Source organism: Thamnophis sirtalis, unplaced genomic scaffold, assembly GCF_051295495.1.
Source record: "Thamnophis sirtalis isolate CommonGarterSnake01/CBP01778 unplaced genomic scaffold, rThaSir2_p1.2 scaffold_7, whole genome shotgun sequence".
NCBI classification, from domain to species: domain Eukaryota; kingdom Metazoa; phylum Chordata; class Lepidosauria; order Squamata; family Natricidae; genus Thamnophis; species Thamnophis sirtalis.
The window spans coordinates 46,966,411-46,992,242 of NW_028261387.1; the positions used below are offsets into that span (position 1 = coordinate 46,966,411).

General features: G+C 39.1%; 1 protein-coding gene across 1 annotated transcript in view; it reads left to right on the forward strand.

Annotated features, from left to right (window-relative positions):
* Positions 1-25,832, forward strand: part of ITPR3 (inositol 1,4,5-trisphosphate receptor type 3) — a 135,498-nt gene that overhangs the window by 76,446 nt on the left and 33,220 nt on the right. Inside the window, exons 17-38 of the mRNA XM_087719927.1 lie at positions 1,420-1,539; positions 2,161-2,343; positions 2,730-2,981; positions 3,274-3,418; positions 3,677-3,824; positions 5,101-5,297; positions 6,572-6,701; positions 7,219-7,276; positions 7,424-7,589; positions 8,547-8,711; positions 9,161-9,229; positions 12,204-12,329; positions 12,578-12,700; positions 16,139-16,339; positions 18,359-18,610; positions 19,340-19,465; positions 20,868-20,993; positions 21,706-21,826; positions 22,447-22,631; positions 23,949-24,097; positions 24,573-24,681; positions 25,075-25,165. Of these exons, the coding sequence (XP_087576053.1) occupies positions 1,420-1,539; positions 2,161-2,343; positions 2,730-2,981; positions 3,274-3,418; positions 3,677-3,824; positions 5,101-5,297; positions 6,572-6,701; positions 7,219-7,276; positions 7,424-7,589; positions 8,547-8,711; positions 9,161-9,229; positions 12,204-12,329; positions 12,578-12,700; positions 16,139-16,339; positions 18,359-18,610; positions 19,340-19,465; positions 20,868-20,993; positions 21,706-21,826; positions 22,447-22,631; positions 23,949-24,097; positions 24,573-24,681; positions 25,075-25,165 (3,242 nt within the window). The remainder of the gene's footprint in view (positions 1-1,419; positions 1,540-2,160; positions 2,344-2,729; positions 2,982-3,273; positions 3,419-3,676; positions 3,825-5,100; positions 5,298-6,571; positions 6,702-7,218; positions 7,277-7,423; positions 7,590-8,546; positions 8,712-9,160; positions 9,230-12,203; positions 12,330-12,577; positions 12,701-16,138; positions 16,340-18,358; positions 18,611-19,339; positions 19,466-20,867; positions 20,994-21,705; positions 21,827-22,446; positions 22,632-23,948; positions 24,098-24,572; positions 24,682-25,074; positions 25,166-25,832) is intronic.

The following is a 25,832-nucleotide window of genomic DNA, read 5'->3' on the forward strand; positions in this document are numbered from 1 at the left end:
CTCAAGTACGCAGATCCACTACCATGAAGGGCTTTATGGGTGACTAGTAGCATCTTGAAGCGCACCCGGAGATCGACAGGTAGCCAGCGCAGCTCGCGGAGGATAGGTGTTATGTGGGTGAACCGAGGTGCACCCACGATCACTCGCGCAGCCGCGTTCTGGACTAGCTGAAGTCGCCGGATGCTCTTCAAGGGCAGCCCCATGTAGAGCACATTGCAGTATTCCAGCCTAGAGGTCACAAGGGCCCGAGTGACTGTTGTGAGAGCCTCCCGATTCAGGTAGGGTCGCAACTAATTCTAATTTATTGTAAGACTACATTCACAGAATCCTGCAAGTCTAAAGCAGAAACTTCCCATCTCTACTTTTAACTGTTTGATCCATGAGAGCGGATTCTTTCTAAGTTTCTTTCTTAATTAAGTGACAATGAGCTCCTGTCTCTCTCGTCTGTTTCCTAGGCAGTATCTCAAGTATTTCCCAAGATCATTCATGCATTCCATTACATTTACAACTCTTCTTTGTGCTGTTGCAGCATCCTAGTGGTCACATGTTTGTGATGTAGGTGCCTGGTAACTTACATTTATGTTGTTGTAGCATTCCACTGTCCCGTGATTGCCATTTACAACCTTCGCTGTGGGCTTCCAACGAGCAGAGTCAATAGGGAAGCTGACAGAAGGTCACAAATGGCAATCATATATCCATGGGATGCTGCGACTACATGAAACTCATCTCATAATGGAAACCAGGACTTCCACAACTACATTGCAAGTTGGTGCAGTCTCATTATCTGCTTTATTGTTGTATTACTTAAGAATAGAGTTGCAAGGCCCAATTGCCACTGTTAAACAATGGCTATTATACTACTTTGAATTAAAATACATCTGTGCATTACAGAATTTAATAGAAATTGTTTCAGCTTCTGATTGCTTTAGTCTGAGTGCTGGCAACTCCAATTTTCACCAAAGCATAGTTGGCACTGATTATCTCTGATTATTGAAGTCAGATTACTCAGGAATAAAAAACTTCTGGAGTGGGTTGTTCTTTCCAAGATGTTTCTTCATGCAACCTGGTTCTTTACTATCTTTGTGCCTTCTGATGCCAAAAGTACAGTAGCAATGTTTTTTTAGACTGGAGAGTTTACATTTCAGATCAGGATTGGATCAGGATAACTGTTGTTAGGACAGAATCAGGAGCAATGAAGTGTGATTTTTGCCTTGTTTTGGTGCTCAAAACCAGGTGATCTGATACTTTCATCTTTCTATCATATGATAAAGGTGTAAAAGATGTAAAATGGAAAGGAACAACTGACAGAGAGCCTGTCAGTTGTTCCTTTCCATTTTACATCTTTTGTGCAATATAGGATTTTTAAAAGGCCCATCAAATTGCTTGAAAGATCATTTGAACCCTTTACTTCTCCTCCAGGTTTTTGGACTATCTATCAGACTTGTGTGTGTCAAACCATGTAGCAATTCCTGTAACTCAAGAGCTGATCTGCAAGTGTGTCCTGGACCCCAAGAACACTGATATCTTAATCCAAACTGAGTGAGTATCCAGTGTGCCCTTTTTTCTTTGAACAATTGTACTACTATCTTCTTACCCTACTACTCTTTTTGCTATCATGATATGACAATGCTAAGTCATTTTCAGCCTATATCATAGGGTTTAAAAATAAATGTACTGGGCCTACAGGTTTATATTAAAATATATTTATTAAAATACTATTGGGAGGAGATGCAGTAATGTAAGCTTGATCTCATTTGGTCAAATTGTGGTTGTGGATTGTTAGAAACTGAGCTGGTCTGACATGGCTACCTTTCAAATCTTTTTTTAATGTTAGAAGGAAATTTCATAAAGATCACCTTCCTTCAAATGTATATATAGAATGCTGGTTACATATGGTACTTTTTATTATACTCTCTTGGAAGGAATCAATATATTCCAAGTATTAAACTCTTAGATGATTTTGTAGCCATTATTTTGCAGTTAAATAATTTTGGAAGAAAAAGTAATTAAAAGAAAGATAGTGTGGCAGAGAGGAAGAAAATAATTCACCACACTCAGCTCAGAATTAAATGGCTTTGGGTGATTTCTTTTGATTTGATTTGATTTATTTATTATTTATTATTTTCCTAGAAAGTGAGTGGAAGCATTTTTGTTTTTCAGATTGAGACCTGTGAAGGAGATGTCTCAGACTCATGAATATCTGAGTATTGAATTTTCTGAGGAGGAGGTCTGGTTGACCTGGACTGACAGAAACAATGATAATCATGAGAAAAGCATCCGACAGTTGGCCCAGGAAGCGCGAGCAGGGAATGCCCATGATGAGAATGTTTTGAGTTACTACAGGTAATATTTTGGTTCCTGTGGCCTAACTATGTTCCTTGTGTCTGATCATTGACTTATTTTTTTTCAAGTTTAATAGCTTTTGTCTCTTACTGAATAGTCTTTGAAAGCTGGACAAATCTTTACTTTCTCATCCTTATTGTCAACATCTGAGATGGCGACTATCAAGGGCAGGCCCCTGTGTGCTGTTTTGGAGTTGGGAAGAGGGAGGGGTCATCACAGATGGGTGTGGGATGATGGGTGGTGAGAAGGAATCATGGAGGGGAGGATGGCATGGAGCCGAGGAGTCCAAGGCCGGCCGATGAAGGTGATTCCTTGCTGGCGTGAATCTTCTCAGAGTTCACTTTTATTGCACTTTCTTTTTCACAGCTTTACTTTTGTCTTCACAGATACCAACTGAAGCTGTTTGCTCGCATGTGCATGGATCGGCAATACTTAGCCATTAAAGAAATCTCCAAACAATTGGGTGTGGAGCTAATATTTCTCTGCATGGCAGATGAAATGTTGCCCTTTGACCTCCGAGCCTCTTTCTGTCATCTCATGCTGCATGTACATGTGGACAGGGACCCACAGGAGAAAGTAATGCCTGTGAAATTTGCACGCCTGTGGACCGAGATTCCTACAGCAATCACCATCAAAGAGTAAGCCATTAAAAATCTTTATGTGGGAAAAGGGAATGAGACAAATGAAGAGACATTATATAGCAATTAGAAGATCCTGCTAATTCATATTCACCCCTGTGTACATATTGAGAATAGGAACATAAATGCAGCCACTGACTTGTAATTTTGGTTCCAATTTGAAATCTATTTGTAGGCAGTAGGACTTACTTCTAAATAAACATGCATAAGGTTATCTTATTATGAAAGGCGGGAGGTGGTTTGCACTACAAACCATATCCCTTTGATTTGTTCAGTTCATTTTCTTTTGTAGCTATGATTCCAATGTGAACAGTTCAAGAGATGACAAGAAGAATAAATTTGCCAGCACAATGGAGTTTGTGGAAGATTATCTCAACAATGTAGTCAGTGAAGCAGTTCCTTTTGCTAATGAGGAGAAAAATAAACTGACTTTTGAGGTGAGACACTTGCCTTTGATATGTTGTGGAAGTTTTCCTCCCATGTGAGACAGGCTAATTGCACAATTTCAGTTTCTGGCAAGAGCAAAGATCACATTTGTTTCTTTGGAAATTGGTTTTCTATGTACTCAGAAGTATCCAGGATTTTGTTTTAAGTGGTTTTTCACTGTGACTGCTTTCTGTTGTTCTAGACTCTAGAGCTAGTGCTCAGTCATCTAATTTGGTTTCTTCCCTTGTGTTGAACCGACATCTTTCCAGGTTGTCAGTCTTGCGCACAACCTCATCTACTTCGGCTTCTACAGCTTCAGTGAACTGCTGCGCTTGACACGGACTCTTCTTGGCATCATAGATTGTGTCCAGAGCCCTCAGCTGATGATGCAGGCCATGTATAACGAGGATGTGACTGGTAGGCCTGGCAAGCCCTGACAGAGGCTGAGACAAAATGCAATGCACTTATTTACCTTCACAATGCGTGAAGGAAAAAGTGGGCACTTTTTTAAAGAAAGTTTTTTATTTTTCTCTTTCAAATTCATTCACAAATATACACTCTTATAATTACTTTTAATATTTATCTATTCATCATTAATCTTTATCATTATTTTCTCACAAATATATAGATTATAGTTGGGGTCACTTTCTTGCCACCCCATACCTCCATCTTATTTTGCAACAACCTTGCTCCTTCTCTCTTCTCAACCTCCCTTCTCTGCTTTCTTCTTTTCTCCTCTCCTTCCTCCTTTCTTCTTCCCCTCTTTCTCCCCCCTCTCTTCTCCTCCTTCTTCCCCTCCCTTACTTCGTCTGCTTTACCTTTTCTTCCTTTCCCTCCTCATCCTTCCTCCTTTCCGTTGTTGCTTATTTGCTTATTTACTTTCTCTGATGGGTTCTCAGGGTGGCATTTCAGCAATCCCAACTTTATATTTTCATACAAAATTATTTTCTCTGTTACATTTTATTTCTAATAATAATTCCACGTGTATCATTTTTTTTAGCTTGTATACTTTCATTTTAATACTTTTCTATTCCCCCCCCCAATTTAATAATGTGTCATCTGAGTTATTTGTTTTATACATTGTTCCTTTCTCTTTCTACTTGTATCTATTTTCTAACCAATCATAAAATCGCCCCTATGTCTTGTAGTACACTGATTCCTCTTTGTCCTTTATTTTCAATGTCAACCTGTTCATTTCTGCCCAATCCAATATCTTCTTTATTATCTCTCCTTCTGATGGGATTTTATCTGTTTTCCAATTTTGTGCAAATACAATTCTACCTTCTGTTATTATCTGTACAATCAAATATGAATCTTCTTTACTATATTTCTCTGGTAGAATACCCAATAAGAATACCTCTGGTCTAAACCCTATGGGCTGGTGTATCATTTTCTCTAACCATAAATTGGGCACTTTTTTTTGAAGTGGGATAGATTTTTTTATACATATAAAAAAACCGAGTGGCTTTAGGTACTGTATACTTTTTAAGTTTAAAGTCAATTAAACTATGAAATAAGTAATGAAACAAATCTTAATTGACGAGGAGATATAGTTCAAAAAATTCATCACAGATAGGAGATTACAGTGGGGATTTCTTCTATCCATATCCTTAATTTACTGTACAAACCTTCGGTGATCTGACTGAACATAGGAGCAAGTATTAAGTTTGGTGGAATGTGGTTTCTTTCCTAGGGAAAAATGTCCGAAGATCCATCCATGGTGTTGGCCAGATGATGTCTACCATGATGCTGAGCAGGAAGCAGTCCATCTTTGGTTCATCGAACATGAATGCCGTGGTTGTTCCTGAGCCAGCAGATAGGGGAAGAAGCATTGAAAATGAAAACATAGTAGTGATGGAAACAAAGCTGAAAATTCTAGAGATATTGCAGGTTAGAGAAATTCAGTAGTTCTGAATTTCACACACTATGAGCCATGACTCTATGACACAGTAGCTTTGGCTGGGGCCATTTATGATAATGACTTTAGAGAAGGGAAAGGAATGACAAAAGGCTAGAAAAGTCTGTAAATGGGCTAGACCAGATATAATTTTAATATGATTTTAATATGATTTATTTGCATTTCTATGCCGCCCTATTCCCGGAGAGACTCAGGGCGGCTCACAAACCAAAATAGGGGGGTGGGGAATACAAACAGGGGGGGGGGGGGAAAACCAACGGACAACTACTACAAACAATTTAAAAACACTCAACAACCACACAATTCTAGCGGGAGTGGGAAATCCATCAGCCCCAGGCCTGTCGGAACAACCAGGTTTTAAGGGCTTTGCGGAAAGCCTGAAGGGTGGTGAGGGTCCGAATCTCCACGGGGAGCTCGTTCCAGAGGGCCGGAGCAGCCACAGAGAAGGCCCTCCTCCCGGTGATAGCCAATTGGCATTGGCCAGTAGATGGAATTCGGAGGAGGCCTAATCTGTGGGATCTAATAGGTCTGTTGGAGGTAATTGGCAGCAGGCAGTCTCTCAAATACCCAGGTCCAATACCATGAAGGGCTTTATAAGTGACGACTAGCACCTTGAAGCGTATCCGAAGACCAATAGGCAGCCAGTGCAGCTCGCGGAGGATAGGTGTGACGTGGGTGTATCGGGGTGCACCCACAATTGCTCGTGCGGCTGCATTCTGGACAAGCTGAAGTCTCCGAATGCTCTTCAGGGGCTGCCCCATGTAGAGCGCGTTGCAGTAGTCCAGTCTTGAGGTCACAAGGGCACAAGTGACTGATGCAAGGGCCTCCCGGTTCAGGTAGGGACGCAATTGGTGCACTAGGCGAACCTGGGCAAATGCCCCCCTGGTCACAGCTGACAAATGGTGTTCTAAAGTCAGCTGTGGGTCCAGGAGGACTCCCAAATTGCGGACCCTGTCTGAGGGGCGTACAGTTTGACCCCCCAGCCTGAGAGATGGAAAACTTGGCCAACCTGTGGTCCACAGACTGTATGTAGCCCTGGACAGTTAGTAATGTAGTCCCATAATATAATAAAAATATTACAAAAAAACCCAAAGGAAGTCTTTTATTTATATATATTAACAATACCATATGTTTTATATGTGGCCTAAGACAATTCCTCTTCACTTAATGTAGCCCATTTAAGCCAAAAGAGTGGACAATCTTGGGTAAGACTGATCATCTTTTCATATTCTCTTCTTATACCTAGTTCATTCTAAACGTGCGACTGGATTACAGGATCTCCTATTTGCTCTCAGTGTTCAAGAAGGAGTTTGTGGAAGTTTTTCCCATGCAGGACAGTGCAGCAGATGGGACAGCACCAGCCTTTGACTCTACCAGTAAGCTCCAGCTTCTCCTGGTACTCTCCTCCCTTTTTGATTTGAAGTCAGAAATCTTTTCTGCCTTCATTTTGCCTTAGTATTCAATAATGCTCTAAAGGTAGATGGATGTTTGATTGTTAAATGAAAATCAGGATCTACTGTGTGATGATAGTATATCTGTAGGAAATTGGGAATGTTTAGGATCATCATGATTTATTGCAAAGAATGAGAAATGGTCATGTTCACTTCAACAGCAGATGACTTTGAATGTAAGACACTCTTCCATATTAAGGATTACACATATATAGAGAAAATTCATCTGCCCTATTTTGTATAGCTTTGGCATATCTAAGACATTTTAAAGCTAAATCATCTTTGAGAAATCTACTTTTCTCTTCATTTAAATATAGTGGTGATTGATAAACAGTTGATGAACTAGTTCAGATGTTTCCTTGTTTTTTTTTCCTTTTTCTGTCCCTCATCATCTCCCAATTGTTACATTTTTTTGTTTCTTATGCTCTTTCTTTCCTTCCAGCTGCAACAATGAATCTGGATCGGATTGGGGAGCAGGCTGAAGCCATGTTTGGGGTTGGGTGAGTTTTATTGTACTGGTTAGTTTTCCATTATTGCTGTTGGTTGCTTTTCCCATACATAGCTAAAGCAATTTACCCTCTAGTATGAAGAGTTAAGAGCCAGAGGTTGGTTATGATTTCGTCTTTCTTTTTCTCTTTGGGCTACAGGAAAACAAGCAGTATGTTAGAAGTGGATGATGAAGGAGGACGTATGTTTCTCCGGGTACTAATCCACTTGACAATGCATGATTATCCACCTCTTGTCTCAGGCTCTCTTCAGCTTCTCTTTAAACATTTCAGTCAGCGTCAGGAAGTCCTACACACCTTTAAGCAGGTAATGCTCAGTGTAACTCTTAGTGGTGGGTACATTTCGCACTTCTGTAACTCCTTTCACCTAAGGTTCACTCTCCTTGGAACAAATTCACATGATGTGTTTATTTTTGCTTTGCTATTGAGCATGCTGCCTCTCTTTGGGCCTACTTATGATTTATGGAACTAGAAAACACTATTTTTTATCTATTTTGAGAAGTTTGGTATACTAGAGGAGATGCCAGTATTTTTCTGGTATGTATTTTAATTTGAAACTGCTGGACCCAGCCTATTTCAAATGGTAAATGAAGGTATTATTTATATTTATCACATTGTTGATGGGTTGGCACTAATCATATAAAAGCAGTGGTCATTTTCTAGAGCTATTGTATTGGTGCACTGATGATTTACCTAAAGTGGGAATGGAATGTCTACAAGAAAACCACCAAGCTTAAAGAGCACCATGGACCCCACACAGCAGAGAAATCATGATGATGTTATTATTTTATTTATTTATTGAAATTTTTATGCCACCATATCTCTAGCATGCAAGAAGCAAGATTCTATGAACTGGTTTTACCTCTAATACCATCACAACCTCCAGTGGGTTCAACCCTATTCATAGTTCAACATAAAAGGAAGCTGTATGCTTCTTCAGATGAATGTTATACTTTTAAACCTTTTGCCAAATCCACAAAGATGACAATGGTGATATTGGGCTGTGACTGGAACTACTGCATGCCAGGAAGCAATATGGCCCTTCTTTATTTAAATATTATTTCTGAAGGGATTTTCATTGTGGATCAGAAATAGCTCTAGGTTATCATCATAAAAAGAAACATATCCCTAGCCTTAAATTCCCTCAGACCTTATGAGAAGGACAAATGAATCATAAACCATAGGCCTTCACCTTGAAACCCCTTTGTATTAGCCAGCAGCATAAACAGAATGAGCTGATGTTCTTTATGGTAACTTCAACCAGGTCCAGCTACTTATCTCTGCTCAAGATGTTGAGAACTACAAAGTGATCAAATCAGAGTTGGACAAACTTCGTATGATGGTGGAAAAGTCTGAACTCTGGGTGGAAAAGAAGGGTAACTCCAAGGGAGAAAACGGACAAGAAGGGGAGAAGAAAGAGAAAAAAGAGGTAAATTCACACCAGTTATAAGGCAGGGAACACAAAAGTAAATCTGGATTGAAAATAGGTGGGATTTTAATCCTCAGTTTACATAGCAGTAAAGATGAATTTACTACTGAATAAATATTTGGCAGGAAGCAAATTATGAATCTCTGAGGATAAAGAGATCACAGAATATTATCTTAAACTTATCAGTAATAGTGAGAAGAAACCCAATGGGGGAAATTATCATCATTATTAAATACCGTAATAATACAGCTTTGATAAACTATGCAGACCAATTCAATCAACTTAAATTCAGTTTGTAGCAGAGGAGATGTGTTTTTAAAATTGGCCTAGTTTGTGGTGATTGAGCAGTAACCGGACAACTCATGGAAAATGAATCATGGTGGATCTCCCCTCCTTTAACTCTATATATAGCCACCTAAATACTTTTTATCTTCCTTTCATCCTCCCAGCGTACTACAGATGAGGAACCCGGGACCCCTGGAGAAAAAAGCAGTGAGAACTATCAGCTTGTAAAAGGGGTAAGCAGTTATAACTGATACTCTCATCACTAGACAAAATGTAGGAAAATATTGCTGACTCAAGCACATGGGGATGATGAGGATTTGTTAACAAAAGCAAATGCAACACACTACAGAACAGATTTGTAATACAATATTATATGGTCCCAGGATACATATGTGTTGCCTGTGCCTTGGGCTGAGAGACTAAAATCTTTATTTTTGAATGTAGTTATAAGATGTATAAGTAACTTGTTAATCACAGGAGATCCCAGAGCATTGTGCATAACTCAGAAAGACAAAATAACAACAAAACACTACTATTGTTCAACCAGTGAAGTACATGAAAAAACTCTGAGCTTTCTTCGCAGGAGTATGAAGAAACATTGAATTTATACTGAAAATCACATCAAATCAGGATTAATCTAGTCCAAGTGTAATATATGAAGCTGAGGTACCAGAGGCGAGGGCTATCTGTGAGACAAGATTCTTTATAAATTCTCAGGGCTTCTCCTATTCTTAGTCCTTGGAGAAGAACTTCAGCATCCATTAAAGCAGTGTTTTTCAACCACTGTGCCGCGGCACACTAGTGTGCCACGACATAGTGTGAGGTGTGCCATGGGAAAAACACTTTATATATTGTCAATATAGGCACAGAGTTAATTTTTTTTAACATTTTCTAATGGTGGTGTGCCTCGTGATTTTTTTTCATGAAAAAAGTGTGCCTTTGCACAAAAAGGTTGAAAAACACTGCATTAAAGGAATTCCTACTCTAACTTCTTTCATTTACAGTTGTTGGAATTTGAACATTGAGAACACAATTGGTTTGCATGTAAATTAACAGAATGTGAGGTATTTCGTGCTACTCAGAACTTGATTAAGTAGGCATTTCCAAACAGACAGCTCAAAGCACTCCCAGTCAAAAGACATCATGCAGCTATATTGTCTATTCCACCAATTTTTTCTTACTTGATTTTTGGATTGGATGAACGAAAAAAGATGGAAGCAGTAGTGAGAAAACACAGATGAATTACAAATGGAAAACATCATTTGGAGTGCTATAAAATTCTGTGAACTGAAGCAGAACAATTGCATGATAAAAATCTCATTTTGAAACATTTTGTATTACAAAGCTGCTGAAGCTACTTTCTCACCTTAGCCCTCCTACATGCAGTTGGAAGACAAAAATAAATTACCCAACAAGATTGTCATGTACTGTTCCATCACTAATCTGCAAGATTGGAATAGTAGTAATAAATAATATGGTGGGTTGTCAGCTCCAGGCTGTGTTGCAAAATGTGTCTAATACTGCTGGCCAGCTACAAATTGTCCAGAGCTTGACCTGCCAAACCAGGACCACATGGTACCAGTTGGTCATAAGCTACTGTTCCAAGCCACTGACTCTTCAACATACAATATGGAAAATCTGCTTTTGCTTCAGTAGGACACATTTTAAGGGTTATTTTACTGTTTTGCCCCAAATAAGAATCATGTTTGAAGGAATATAAATCCTTTGCTGTTCTCCTTGGAGATACTTGTGGCTGAATCTAGTTATATTAAAATCTTGGATTTGGCCATTGATGATTCCTGACATTTATCTCTTCTATCTCAGAAGACATCTATCAGTGCATTTCATTATGAACCACCAAATAAATAAATAAATAAATAAATAAATAAATAAATAAATAAATAAATAAATAAATAAATAAATAAATAAATAAATAACCAACCAACTAGATAGTTTTTAGGGTACCTTTATAAAACTGTCTCATCCTCCTTGTTTCTTCCTTTCACTCCTTTCTATTCTACCTCCGTCCACAGCATTTCATGCTGTGGAGATATTATAGAGTTATTTTAGGATTCCATTCTGGGGCTACTTTTCTTCCAGTTACTTTGTTTTTGGTTGTGAATATTTTTGCATTGTTTCACATCTGCTGATACTTAATAGTATCCTTGGCTGCATAAGCACAAGCAGAAGAACAATAATAATAAAAAGAATTAGACGGAAGAATAAAAGTGCCATTCCACTTCTAGTAATCTGTTTCATCCTATCATGTTTTTTTTAAGAGTACAAAAGAAATTGTCCCACAGAAAGAGTTCTTATAATTAATTTCACAATCTTAATTCAAATCCATCTTGACCTTTAGTTTGTCTATATAAAATTATACATAAGGATGTTATATATATGTATAGTATAGGGGTCAGCAACCTGCAGTTCTGGAGCTGCATGTGGCTCTTCCATCCCTCTGCTGTGGCTCTGTTGCCGGTTGGCACCACAATTTTGAGGAGCTTCCAGTTAGGGAGAGAAAAGCATGCCGCACTAGGAGGAGAGACTATGGCAAGGGATGGGTTTTCTGGTTGGCTCCACAACTGATAGGGCTTTCGGTTAGGACAGGTAGATGAAAAAGGACACCATCCTAGGAAGAGACTCTATGGTGGGGGAACTGGACTTCTGATAGACAGAGGAAAAAGGATGCTGTGTTAGGAGGAGACTTTATGGTGGGGGAACCGGACTTCCAGTTGGCTCCAGAATTGAACGGGGGGCTTCTGGTTAGGACCTTTGTGGCTCTTTGAGTGTTTAAGTTGCCAATCCCTGGTATAGTATATGTATATGTGTGTGTATGTATGTGTGTACACCCCCCCCCCCCAATACATAACATCCTTAAACTTGTATTTAAAACTTTTTCCCCTAAGGATTGAGGGACTCACTGGTATTATAAAACATATCCTTCCAAAGGTTCTTACTAGTTGAAAGGCAATTAAGAAGCAGTTTCCAAAAGTGGTTAAGAAACAAGGCTTTGTATCCATATAAATAGATTACATTTTATGAGAATGAGCTTGATTGAAATCTCTTGACTCACTGTGTGGCTGCCAATCTCTGCTGCAATACTGTCCTCGCTCCTTCAGGGATGTCTACTTTCCCTCCTCAACAGAAGTGTGGAATATTTTTTGTCTTATCCCCTCTTTCATTAGATGTTTCCTTTATTATATCTAGATTCTGGAGCGACTAAATAAAATGTGTGGTGTTGGTGAGCAGATGCGAAAAAAACAGCAGCGTTTGCTGAAAAATATGGATGCCCACAAAGTGATGCTGGATCTGTTGCAAATCCCTTATGAGAAGGTAGGAAGAAGTAGGTGGAAGATGGACACTTGGTTGGAATAGCAGAAGGTGGGGGGTCTTAGGTTCTTATTGGATAATAGATTTTTTTTAAAGCCATTATTCGGGGAATTGTCTAGTCCAATCTTCCTTAAAAACAGTAATTATATATCTAATTTTTTCCTTTTTTCCATTTTGTCGAAAGCTTCCAAAGAAGGAATTTGTGCATTTTTTCTTGGCAGCTGACTTTCTTTTGTTTTGAACCTATACAGAGTGATACCAAGATGTTGGAGATTTTAAAATTAACCCACCAATTCCTACAGAAGTTTTGTGCGGGCAACCAAGAAAACCAAACACTTCTGCATAAACATCTCAACTTGTTCCTTACTACTGGGGTAAGAAAGAAGGGACAAAAAAAAAAAGAAGGTGGAAATGTTCAAAAACAACAACAACAAAGTGTTGGAAAAATTAAATTCTGCTAGTTCTCCAATTTTCTGCTCAGATTAATTTGCATAGTCTTGACAATAAATATAATAGCTTCATTGCTTCAAATGATTTTTAAGGCCAAGTAGGGCTGGGCTTGCAGTTTAGTCATAATGAATCATGTGATTCACATAGCAGGTTGAGAAGGGCAATAGACTTTGCTTCCCATCTGCTGCTTAGAGGTCCAATCATAATTCCTACATCCATGTCTTTTTCAGAGTCGCTCTAGCTACTGCAGCTGTCACTACAGCCCACTAGCTTACAGAAAAGCAGTTGGCAGCACTCCTAAGATTTTGCTTTCCAAACTGTAAAGCTTTCCATTGCTCAGCAAGGCTCTCTGAATAAAATTGTGTCAGAGAAATTTTGCCTTGGTGGCAAACAATGTTTAAAATTTAAATTAGTTGCTCTCTGCAGATGCTGCCCATAAGGACCTCTATTACAATAGCGTTTTCTGAGGAAGGTTTATTTTCTCAGAATGGTAAGTAGGATATTAACATGCCCTAAAAATACTGATGTTGCTATTACAACCTCAGGTGGTAGCAAAAACATTTCAAAGGGTTGCAGAGAATGAAGATGATGCAGGTGGACCTATAGGTCCAGCTCAGGTGGCACAATATCATATATTACCCGTAAAGCCAAACTAATATGGATTTTTTGTTTTTTTAAAAACTGAGCCATTGCAAAGAATACAGTTATTTATGAAATATAAATTGCATCCCCCCCCCTTTAAATGCTTGGATTCCTCCTTGGGTGAACCCTTTGACCTTGTCTGTTGAAAAGAGATAGTATAATATCTTGCTATTTTGAGGTGAGAAACATAAAAATACAACACAAGCCCTTCAATCGGCATATCAATTTAATAAGCTTCCAGACTAATGTGGTAGCCCAGATAGGAAGCATGACTAGATGTACTTATTTTATTTAGTGTAAGATTACATTGGGAGATAATATTCCTTGTGCCTCGGCATATGGTCATGCTGGCCACATGATGGCAGAAGTGTCTTCGGATAATGCTGGCTCCCTTGGCTAAGAAACAGAGATGAGCATCATACCTTAAAGTTGGAAATGACTAGACAGGGGAAATCTTTATCTTTACTTTCACCTTTTACATTAGAAGAATCTTGCAAGCCTGGAAGTGCTTTTCTCCTTTTTCACTTTTACAACCCAAGAAATTAGGCAAGGTCTCTTCTGAGATGTTTACTATTGTGACCTTTCTTTTGTGGCTAAGCCGCTGCTTGTGTGACCATTTCTCTGGCTGCAGCTGTTTCCCCTGTCTCTGTGGTCATTCCTCCACACAAACAAAGACAATTCTATTCAGTGGAATGATCTCAGAAGACATCTGAGGTGGGTGCATTACTTTCCACCTTCTATTTTATTCTCACAACATTTTGAAGTTGCACCTGACCGTGGTAATCAGAAGGGATGGGGAAAATGGGTTTTTCCTGAGAGTTTATACTAAATAAACAGATGAATAATGAAAAAGATGATTAAGATTAACGTTAAGACCTCCCCAAAAATATTGCAACACAGCAGCAGCCACGAGGTGATCACGCTCACCGCCTCCTACACCTTAAAAATAATAAGACCTCCCCCAAATTAAGGCCAAGTGCTTATTTTGGGGGGTCAAAAGAAAATACCGTATTTTTCAGAGTATAAGACGCACCCTTTTTCCTCAAAAAAGGAGCTGAAAATCTGGTTGCATCTTATACATCAATTACAGCATTTTTTTGCCTCCTGAAGCCCCGTCCCTTCACCAAAATGGCCGTGCATAGCCTTATGGAGGCTTTCAGAGAGCTCCTGGGAGCTGGGGAAGGCAGAAATGAGCAGAAAACGGGCCTTTTTGCCCCCCCCCAGCCCCCAGCAGCACTCTATAATCCTCCATAAGGCTATGCATGCATTTTTTTTGCCAAAAAACAGGCCAGTTTTCACAAAAAATGGGCCGTTTGTTTGCTCTTTTTTGCCCCCCCCCGGCTTTTGCACTCTGCAAGCCTCCCCAAGGCTATTCATGCCTTTATTTGAAAAAAATGGGCCCATTTTTGCGAAAAACGGGCCATTTTGGGGAGGTTTGCAGAGTGCAAAACTCTTTTCCCCCTTTTGGAAAGCTCTTTAGTTAGAGTGATTGATGAGAATTACATTGATCAAGTGCTGTGCCAGCAAAAACAAACACTTAGGTGCTGCAGATTGTCAGCTATTTCCTTCTCTAGCACATGGATAAATACACCTGAAAACATCTACCTACTCTCTCTCTCCCTACCTACCTACTGTATTTCTCTCTCCCTCTATCTACCTACTACCTATCTACTCTCTCTCTCTCTCCCTCCCTCCCTCCCTCCCTACTGTATTTCTCTCTCTCTCCCTCCTTCCCTCCCTACCGTATTTCTCTCTCGCTCTATCCCTCTGTCTACCTACCTACCTTCTCCCTCTCTCCCTCCCTACTGTATTTCTCTGTCCCTCTATCTACCTACCTACCTACTCCCTCCCTCCCTACTGTATTTCTCTCTCTCTCTCTTACCTCCCTATCTACTGTATTTCTCTCCCTCTCTCTGTCCCTCTATTCTACCTACCTACCCTCTCCCACCCTACTGCATTTCTCTCTCTCTCCCCCTCTATCTACCTACATACTCTCTCTCCCTACCTACCTACCGTATTTCTCTCTCTGTCCCTCTATCTACCTACCTTCTCTCCCTCTCCCTCTCTATCTACTATATTTTTCTCTCCCTCTAGCTATCTACCTATCTATCTACTCTCTCCCTCTCCCTACCTATCTACTGTATTTCTCTCTCTCTAGCCCTCTGTCTGTCTACCTACCTACCTACCTACCTACCTACCTACTTACCTACCTACCTACGTACTGTCTCTCTTTCCCTACCTACCTACTGTATTTCTCTCTCTCTCTCTTTCTCTATCCCTCTATCTACCTACCTACCTTTTTAAAAAATTTCCCTCTTCAAAACCTTTGTGCATCTTATACTCCGGTGCGTCTTATATTCCGAAAAATACAGTAAGACCCTGTCTTATTTTCAGGGAAACATGGTAGTGCATTATCCCTTTTGAGCCAAAGGCTCCAGTCAGCTTTTAAATAATGTATTGAGAGGGATGGTTGGAATTTAAGAAAAAAATTGATTATTTGAATTGAATGTTATTAAAAATTAACTATTTAATTTTCATCATATTATTCCTTCCCAGGTATTGAATGATTTGTACTTTCTCTCATGTTAAAAACTACAGTTTGTTAGCAAATTCTGGAGTGTCTATGGAAGCTCTTCCAAATGTTTTACTTAATGTGTCTAATCTACACATTACACATCAGGTTTCGATACGTATGAGTGATGACAATTTTTTCTTGTCAGCTTATGGAGGCAGAGACAATGCAGCACATCTTTATAAACAATTACCAGCTGTGCTCTGAGATCAGCGAAGGGGTGCTACAACATTTCATCCATTGTCTGGCTACACATGGGCGCCATGTTCAGTATCTTGACTTTCTGCACACTATCATCAAGGCCGAGGGAAAGTACATTAAAAAATGCCAGGACATGATCATGACTGAGGTGAGATTTCAGATCTCTTGGAAAAAGGGTACAAAAGAGGAGAAAATACATAGAAACAGATTAGGAAATGTTTACACATAAATAAGGGGTAGCCATTGTAGACTAGCAGGGGGAAACCAGGTAATGTTAAATGTAATCTGGTAAGAGGCCCTGAGAAATTGCAGGGTGAGGCTCTGATTTGGACTATCCCCATTCCTGCATCAAGAACTTCAGGAAATATTTGTTCCTCACAAACCTTTTGCTCAGCCTTCCCGAAACAAGAAATACGAAGTATTAAGATAGTATGGTACCTTAAGATACTGCAGATTTTTACAGATAGTAAAAATGAGCCTTGGAAAAATAATATATACAAGGCAGAGCCTGTCTGATTTTATAATCAGGTGTCAAGTTTTAATAATAAAGGGTTGAACCCTAGTGAACCTAAGGTTACAGTCTTCCAAACTGGGAGTTGATTTGTTAAATGGCTATTAATATATAAAATCTATAGGGACATATTAAGTAATTTAGCAGCTTGACAGTATAGTATTTATTTAATGTAACCATTTCAATTTTGTAATCCATATACTTACTCTGTACATTTATTCCCATACATAAAATAGTTGCCAAATTACATAAAACAAACAGAGCTTTAATGCTGAGTGTATGAGGATGTTATTACTCAGTGCAACAGATGCCACCTCCAGATGTTCAAATATTCATACCCATTTCCCATCCCTTTTATTCTTGCTTGCTGTTTTGCGACCATCTTTTTCATATATTTTTACCAGAAGGCTCATTTGATCTCAGCTTGAATAGTCAATGGTCAGGGATGATGGAGATTGTGGTGGAAAAGATGTAGAACCAGGATGGGGATACTTCTGTTAAGCAGTATAGTAATTTATAAGAACCATTCTGATTCACTGTTTTTCAGACTTAACATCTGTAGACTTCAATTCCCAGAGTTTTACCAGCAAGCATTTTAAAGTCACCAATTTTGAAAAGACATGTTCTCCTTGGTGTAGTTCTCTTTCCCCTGCCAGGGGAAATACAAATTTGTATTAGGATTTTTAAAATCTGTAAATTGGAAGTGTAGCTGCTGCATAACAATTCTCTCATATTTTGTCCCAGGACAGCTAATGCCAGGACATAGAGTTTTATTTATCTGACAGTATTTGTATACTTCCCCCATACAATGAAATTTAGGAGACAATAATATTCTAGAAGGATACAGATGTACTGTACCTGGAGCCAAAGAAGCAAGGATCACATGCTGCTATGGTTATCTCAATCCCAGGAGCTTCAGACCATACTGTCTTAAAAATAAGGGACAAGGGGAAAAAAAGATTCAATATAGGAATATATCTCCTGTTAGTAGATTTGCTCTGTATGTATTATGAGTAAACTCTACTATGGTATTATAGAAAAAGTGGTAGGGTGTAGCCAGGGGTGGGTTTCTCGCCCCGTTCCAACTGGTTCGGTTGGAACGAGGCCGGCGGTGTCCTCACGCATGCGCGCGCCACGCGCATGCGTACTAGCGTCTGTGCGATGCTCCAGCTGCTCCTGGAGGATCGCACAGGCGCTGTATGCGTCCTGCGCATGCGTGGAAGCGCAGAATTCGGCAAAACCGGGTAAGGAGTGGGCGCGGGCGGGCGCGGGGGGGGGCTTCGCCGTTCCCGGAAGTTACTTACTTCCGGGTTCGGCGACCAACTGGATCGCAGGGACCGCCGCGAACCGGTTGAAACCCACCCCTGGGTGTAGCTGACTTTGATTGATCCTGAAAAAGTTAAGCATGGTTGTACCTGGCTAGGATTTAAAGCCCCTATTCAGGGCTATGCATTAGATTGAAAAATTGAAAGAATGGTCTAAAAAGATGTAATGGTGAATTTTTGCCAAGACAGAACAGGGATGTAATCACTAGAGATTGAGCTCAACCCAATGAGCAGGTTATAGCACATGAGAAGTAGGCTGAAAAGAGCTACAAAGTAGATATTTAAGCAGAGTCTTGTTCTTTTGCTTAGATGCCTTGTCTCTTTCCTATAGATTACCAATGCTGGAGACGATGTTGTGGTGTTCTATAATGATAAGACATCCCTCGCCAACATGTTGGAGATGATGACAGCAGCTCGGGATGGGATAGAGGAGAACAGTCCCCTCATGTACCATATCTCTCTGGTGGATTTGCTGGCTGCTTGTGCTGAAGGCAAAAATGTATATACAGAGATCAAATGCACATCTCTGCTTCCTTTGGAGGATGTGGTGCGAGTAGTCACTCACGAAGACTGCATTACTGAGGTAATGAAAGGATGCACAGTAGATGTCATTTATGGCAGACAAAGAGCTTTGTAGTTACCATATGATTTTGGGTTTCTATCCTCATGTAAATGAGGCCAGGCTCTATATGACGAAAATGTGTTTTCTTAGATATGTGTCACTTAAAACAGATACGTTTGCCAAAGTAAGAAAACAATGACCTGTAAAGACTGGCCAGGTTTAGAAAAGTCCTGTCCAATTACCACTGGGTGACTTTATAGCCAGTAATTATAAGAATGAAAGACTAATAGATCTCTCTATCAACTCACATAATTCTATCTCTTTGAATAATTTAAGGGTGTTGTAGGAGTAAATTGTCTCGCAATTAAGTTGCCCAGTTATCTTCCTTACCAGAGAAGCCACCAGAGGTATATGAATCATGAAGATTATGGTATTATTTTTCAGCCATATCATCAGTATGGGGCTCTTTACAATAATAAAATGGATTTACTTCCTTGATACCCTGTCATCTTTCAGACAAAAGCAGGCTGACAGATTGATGATTGTTTTACGAACTGCTACTTGGCCAAGTCCCTGTTTTGATTTTTACAGATGTAGATAATTTTCTCAAGAGCATAAATGGTGCTAATAAAGAATAAAACTCTATCTCTCCCCCTCCTCCAAAGAGTGATGAATGCATAGGAGCTTTGGTTCTATTCTTGCAACATGCCCAGTTGTTTAATCCATGTCTCTTTTACTCTGGTCTTTCAGGTGAAAATTGCATATGTCAATTTTGTCAATCATTGCTATGTAGACACAGAGGTGGAGATGAAGGAAATCTATACCAGCAACCACATCTGGACACTATTTGAGAACTTCACCCTTGACATGGCTAGGGTAAGTCTTGAAATTTATGAGAAAATCCTTTGGCCCCAAATATGTGAAGAGGTACATAAATTGATACCTCCAACTTTGTCCAAATTGGTGCCATCAAAACATATGCAAAGGATATCAGACTGGGGAAATTTTCACTAATTTAATAAATTAGTGAAAAGAGCTTCCTACATAGCAACTGATTAGTCTCAATGCTAAAAGTGCTTGGTTACCCATCAATAAAAAATAGATTCAGTCACTTCCATTAGTGAGTCCTTAGTGATTCCTTAAAGATGATTAATGATTCATTAGGACTAATTATCATTAATTATAATCATAAACATTATGATTATGATTCATTATTAACTAACCATAACCAAAAGCAGAAAAAAGGGAGGCAGCAGCTCCAGTTTTAGGAGTGCATACCAGTTGTAGGGAACAGTGTTGGGCAAGAAACTTGTCTCATCTCTTCCTGTGAGTATCCCAGAAGTATCTAGTTGGCTACTCTTAAGTAGGTAATTGTCTGATCCAGAAGGGCTATTCATATATTTATATAAAATTGTCCCCCCTCAAAGCCCCTATATTACAATTCATTGGACCCAAACTATTTTTTGTTATTCTTTTCATTAGGGTACCCTGAGATGATGAAGTCGCTGTTGCTCATGAAAGTTTAGCCCTTTAAAAAGAATAATAATCCAAAAAAGTGCTATCAGAGTCCTGATTTTACCCCCACCATAGACTAATGACCATGGCTTTGCTCCTACAGGGAAACAAAGCAATGCTCTCTGGTTATGTGTACTCTTTTACAAAGAGGTTGGCCATGACAACTAGCTATTCTAATGCAGCAAACCTTTGAATATTAAAATTTGAAGCCTACCTATACAGTTGCCATCATCATGCCTTGCTTTGATGTCCCTCTGGATATCTGGCTCTCCGCTGTTGGATAACGGAATGCTGAGTTCAAGAACTCAGCTTTTCATATGTTCAGTGTGCCAGAGGTTAGAATGCCATTCTTTGAACAAGATAATGTTTTATTACATTGTCCTATTGGGATCACAGGTTACACACATTTGTTCCTGCTTGGCAGAAGGCACAGCTCTGGGAACTCTCTGCCAAGGTTTGCCTTCAGAGAAGATTGATGCCATACAGCAGACAAAAAGCTTCTTTTGTCTCCTGTACTCATTGCACTGTGGAACTGTTTAGCTCTCTGAATGAACTAATCCGTGGTTAAGTTTTGTAATATCGTAAACTGCAAATGCTCATCTCTGCCAACAAATGATTAGGATGCATAAAAGGCAATCCCATCACACCAGCAGCTCCCCCTGCAGCATGGAACTAATGATGGGATAAAGGTGCTGTAAGGATTTGTTTAGTTGATAATGAGAAGATGCTTAATGTTCAAATTTTGGTTTATTTCTACCTTCAGGTATGCAAGAAACGTGAAAAGCGCTTGTCAGATTCTGCCTTGGAGAAATATGTGCTGACTGTGGTGCTGGACACAATCAATGCATTCTTCAGTTCCCCCTTCTCTGAGAATAGCACTTCCCTACAGGTACAATTGAAACCTTACAATGGTTGAATCTATTTTCCATTTCCTTTTGTAAGTAAGAATAATTGTTTGAAACATAATAGAATGTGTCCACTCCTGATAACTCTGAAATATGACATCTGTCGACAATACTAAATTGCTACATGTTTCTTTTGTGATGAAAAAAGATCCCGAGAAACAGAATAATCTTCACATTCATTAATATATAGACTTTTTAAATCTTTTGAACTTAGTTTTAGAATGGCAATTTGTAATTGAGTTGATCCTGGATTCTGTTTAAAGTGCTAATTTACAGTTGTCACTGTTGTTATTAGATGATGCAACAGGATGAGTGAGAGGGTGAATCCATAACTGGATATCTCAGCTTAGTGGTTTTTAAATAACAATAGCTAATTAGAGCAATATAAAAAGTGTTAATCTTTTCCCTTGTGCCATTTTTCCCATTCAGGTTTTGCCTTCCCTATGAATGTCATTAGTGTCTTCTTCACTAGAGAAGAATATCTTGGACTGGGACAAATTAATTGCCATCAGTTAACTGTCCCAGAATGGGACAAAGTATTAATTGCCTAAATATTATTTCAGACCCGAGTCATGTCCCATACCTCATTTGCATTTTTAAAAAATGTTGTGGGTCTTGTCTCCCCTGGGTGGAGCTGCAATGGAAATAAAAGCAGGATTTCAGCAGAAACCCTTAAATGTTTCCTCTCTCTTTCAGACCCACCAGACTATTGTGGTGCAGCTCCTCCAATCTACCCTGAGACTTTTGGAATGTCCTTGGCTGCAGCAGCAGCAAAAAAGTTCAGTGGAAACTTGTATTCGCACATTGGCTATGGTTGGTAAGTAGCAACACCTATTCATTGCTTGGAAAGAAGGAGGGCAGATTTCAGGCCTGCGGGATCTTTCTGAGATCCACCAGCAGAAGCTGCTTCAGAAGGCATAGATTTAATTACAGAATACATAATAATAATAATAATCAATGAATCATCATCATCAACATCAAGTCCCCATCTTCTTTTCATTTCAGCTATATAAAATGGAGAGTGGGAGTTTTATATGGCTGCCATTGTAAAAACACATTAACACGCACTGTAGCCATCAAAAGTTGCTTCAATGGGTGGCATATAAATTGTAATAAATAAATACATAAATAAATATATAAATATAAGGAAAGCAGCACAAATGTTTTGTCCATCCTTGAATAATACAATTTACAAGTGAGGAAAAATTTCTGCATTATATAGCAGATTAAAAATTGTGAGAATTCTCTGAGCATGCAATTAACACTGTGTACAGTACAATGTGACCTTTATTTTGGGGGTGTGATCTTTATTTTATATAATTTGGTACAATGACCAAGATTGCTGTGTGATGGCCAATTTACTACACCCAGTATCATCCTTGTCATCAGTGCTATACTTAAAACATTTTCCTCAATATAAATATTTTGTTCTTTTAGCGAAAAGCCGGTCCATTTCCTTACCCATGGATCTGGATGCCCATGTCAACTCCCTGCTAAACAGCAGTTCTATTATCAATGCCCAAAGGAATGCTTCCAACTATAAGACAGCATCCCGTACTTTCCCTCGGGTTTCAGCTACAACCAATCAGTGGGACTACAAGAACATCATTGAGAAGTTGCAGGTACAAAGTCATACTGGTTTTGAGGGACCACTATATGCTTCTCTCTTAATCAGGCATTTCTCAAAAACAAGAATTTAAATGATCCTGTTCTGACTCTCCAAACACGACAAGCCCTCTGTCTGTCTAATTTAATTAGGGCATCCATCGGAATCTTGACACCCTCTGTATTTAAATAAATGATTATTTTATTAGGAATGCCAGCAGCCCCGGCAAAAAAAAATACGTTTCTCTCTCAAAGCAGGCTAACAAATCTATCCGGCAAGGAAATGAATAGTTGTCTGCCACATCTATTCATTTCCACCCCTTGCCTTTTATCCCCAGAGCTAGGGTGGGGCTTAGCTAACAGTGGTGGCTCTTCTGTCCCAAGGATCGGCCCACAGATTTCCACTGCTCTCTTCTCCTTTGCCTTCTGTGCAGCCGTGCGTGAGGCACTGGGTCCAGCTGTTCTTCCTCATCAGCCACCTCCATCACCTCCTGAGGGCTGTTGATTCTCCATCTGAGGGCTGACAGACGATTGGCTCTGCCTCTGCCCCTCTCTCTCTCTGACAGCTCCATTCCCTCTTCCCCCTTGGAGCACTCAGGATGCCCAGATCCAGACTTCCACATCTCCTCCTCATCTGATTGAGCTACTGGAGGGGCCAGTGGTTGACAGGGCACAACAGATCCTCTGCAGTAACTCAAATTCTATACTTCTATATTCCAGAACTTTGGATAATTTGTGTATATTCCCCAGGAATTGGGTTGTAATGTGCTGATAGGTCTGATTGATTGATAGTATTCTAATTGCTTGGGTTGACATTTTATTATTATATTGTTTGTGGTTGTTGGTATACATATATTGTAGTTTTGTATTTTTATTGTTAGGTTTTGTTTCTGCTTATTTTTAAGCTAGTGGTTCTCAACCTGTGGTCTACAGACTCCTCGGGGGCTACAATATCATCACAGGGGCTCCGCAAAGGCTTGAAAAAATGTTATAATTTAAATCTTGAGTTAAGTCTTGATGGTCCATGGCTATAGTCCATGGCCACAAAAGGTATTGGTGGGGGGGGTCCGTGGTGAAAAAAGGTTGACAACCATGGTTTTAAGCCTTTCAGAATACCTTGGTTGAGTTGAGTAGTTATATCAATATTTTAAACAAATAAATAAAATTTAGCATACTCTGGCTTACTTTGTGTATCTGTTTTGCTTCTACTTATTTGGAGAGAGACACTTCTAAGAGCTTTACATTGCTTACAGGGTAATCTCAGGATCACAAAACACTAGTTTGAATTAACAAATAAATAATAGCTTTACACTGAAAATGCTATGCCATTACAGGACATTATCAATGCCCTAGAGGAGCGCTTGCAACCTCTGGTTGAAGCTGAACTCTCAGTCCTGGTGGATGTCCTGCACTGTCCAGAACTACTTTTCATGGAAGGGACTGAGGCCTATCAACGTTGTGAAAGTGGTGGCTTTCTCTCTAAGTAAGTAGGCTCTCTTGCTTTAGAAAAATGTAGACTTTGAGGAACATTCCCAACTTGTGTCATTATTGCTCATAATTTTTTTTATGAGACTAGGGCCTATTTGTTGATTTATTGAATTGAAGCCTTCAGCTGTATGCTCCTACTGATCCAGTTACAGCAACCAAGTTAGATTATATCAAATAACCATTTCAGTTTTGAGCAGATGTCATGCCATCATTTATGGCAATCAGGAATTGTCTCCTGAAAATTAGGAGTCAGAAGAACAGAGAAAAAGCAGAGGGAATATACTGGTAAGAGGAGTAAATAGATTATAGAATTTGGCAGAGCTGAGACAATTATATTAACGTGCCCATTTAAGTTAAGAATCCAGACTATTTCTTAACACAGCTAGTTTTTATCTGTGGTGGCGTGAATACTGTATTTCTGTGTAGAAGGATTATGGTGTGAATTCATTCCACCACCACCCATCATCTAGGTTAGTCCAACACACTAAAGATCTGATGGCAACTGAAGAGAAGCTTTGCATCAAAGTATTGAGGACACTGCAGCAAATGTTGGTGAAAAGGAACAAATATGGAGACAGGGTGAGTAGTTAAGAATGCTTATTTTTACGTGGGTATAAAGTCTATTTGCCAAATATGTTTTTGTCATCTCTTTATTGTGTTTTCTGGGTAAGTAGTTATGCTTGAGCCTTCTTTCAATGAAAGCTCTTTACGATAAATAAGTCTATACAAAACTTTGCAGGATATACATTTGATTCATGGCTGTGTTAATGCTGTCTTTTCACACTGGTCATCCAGCGAATGATGAAACTTTTAAGATGAAGACAGTAGTTTTCCTGGATGTAAGGCCTCCAGAAACTGAAGTTCTATGCACTTGATTAGCTTTGTCCTTCATGCTTTTATCTCCAAGAATCAAATTCTTTAGAAAAAAACATTCAGCAAAAAACATTGACCAAGTTTCTTTTTTAATGCTAGGGCAATACATTGAGGAAAATGCTTCTGGCTAATTACTTGCAGACCAAAAAAACTGGCTCCAAAGGGGAAATTGTTGACTCTTCTGGTATTGGTAAGTAATGAATTAGTATTAAATTGTATCTTCTCCCATTTCTTCTTTGATTTCTTTCCTTATGCACATATCTTCAACTACTGTTTTTTTGCTACTTAACTGTCATCATCTTCATCATTTTACCCATGGTCTACCTACTGCAGGATAAAGGCCTCTTCTGTATGTTTCCAACAAATACAGTCTTGAGTTTTACTTTGCCGATTGGCAAAAGAAACTGTATGCAGCTGATACTGAATAATGTTTCCAAGTTTGTTTGTTTTTTAAGTAAATATATGTTTATTAACTAGATTTATATCCTATCTTTTCTTTGGGAGATCAAGCTGGTGTACATAGCATTTTCTCCCACATATGTTCTCTACTAGAAAAACCTTGTATGTTAACTTGAACTGAGAGATAGTGATTAGTCTAAAGTCACTCAGTAAGATTCCATAACTGAGGATAGACATAAATATAGATATCCAGAGTTACTCAAGAGTGAGATGGGTATATAATTTAATAAAGTAATAAATATCCCTGATTCTAATCACACCTTAATCACTGATATATTGCATTCTGTTTATTCTGATTATTGATCCTTCTACCTCATGTTTACATTTAATGTTAAATATTATATTTGGGGTCTTTTGTGTGCAAAACATATGTTGTAATACTGAGATATGAAAGGTTG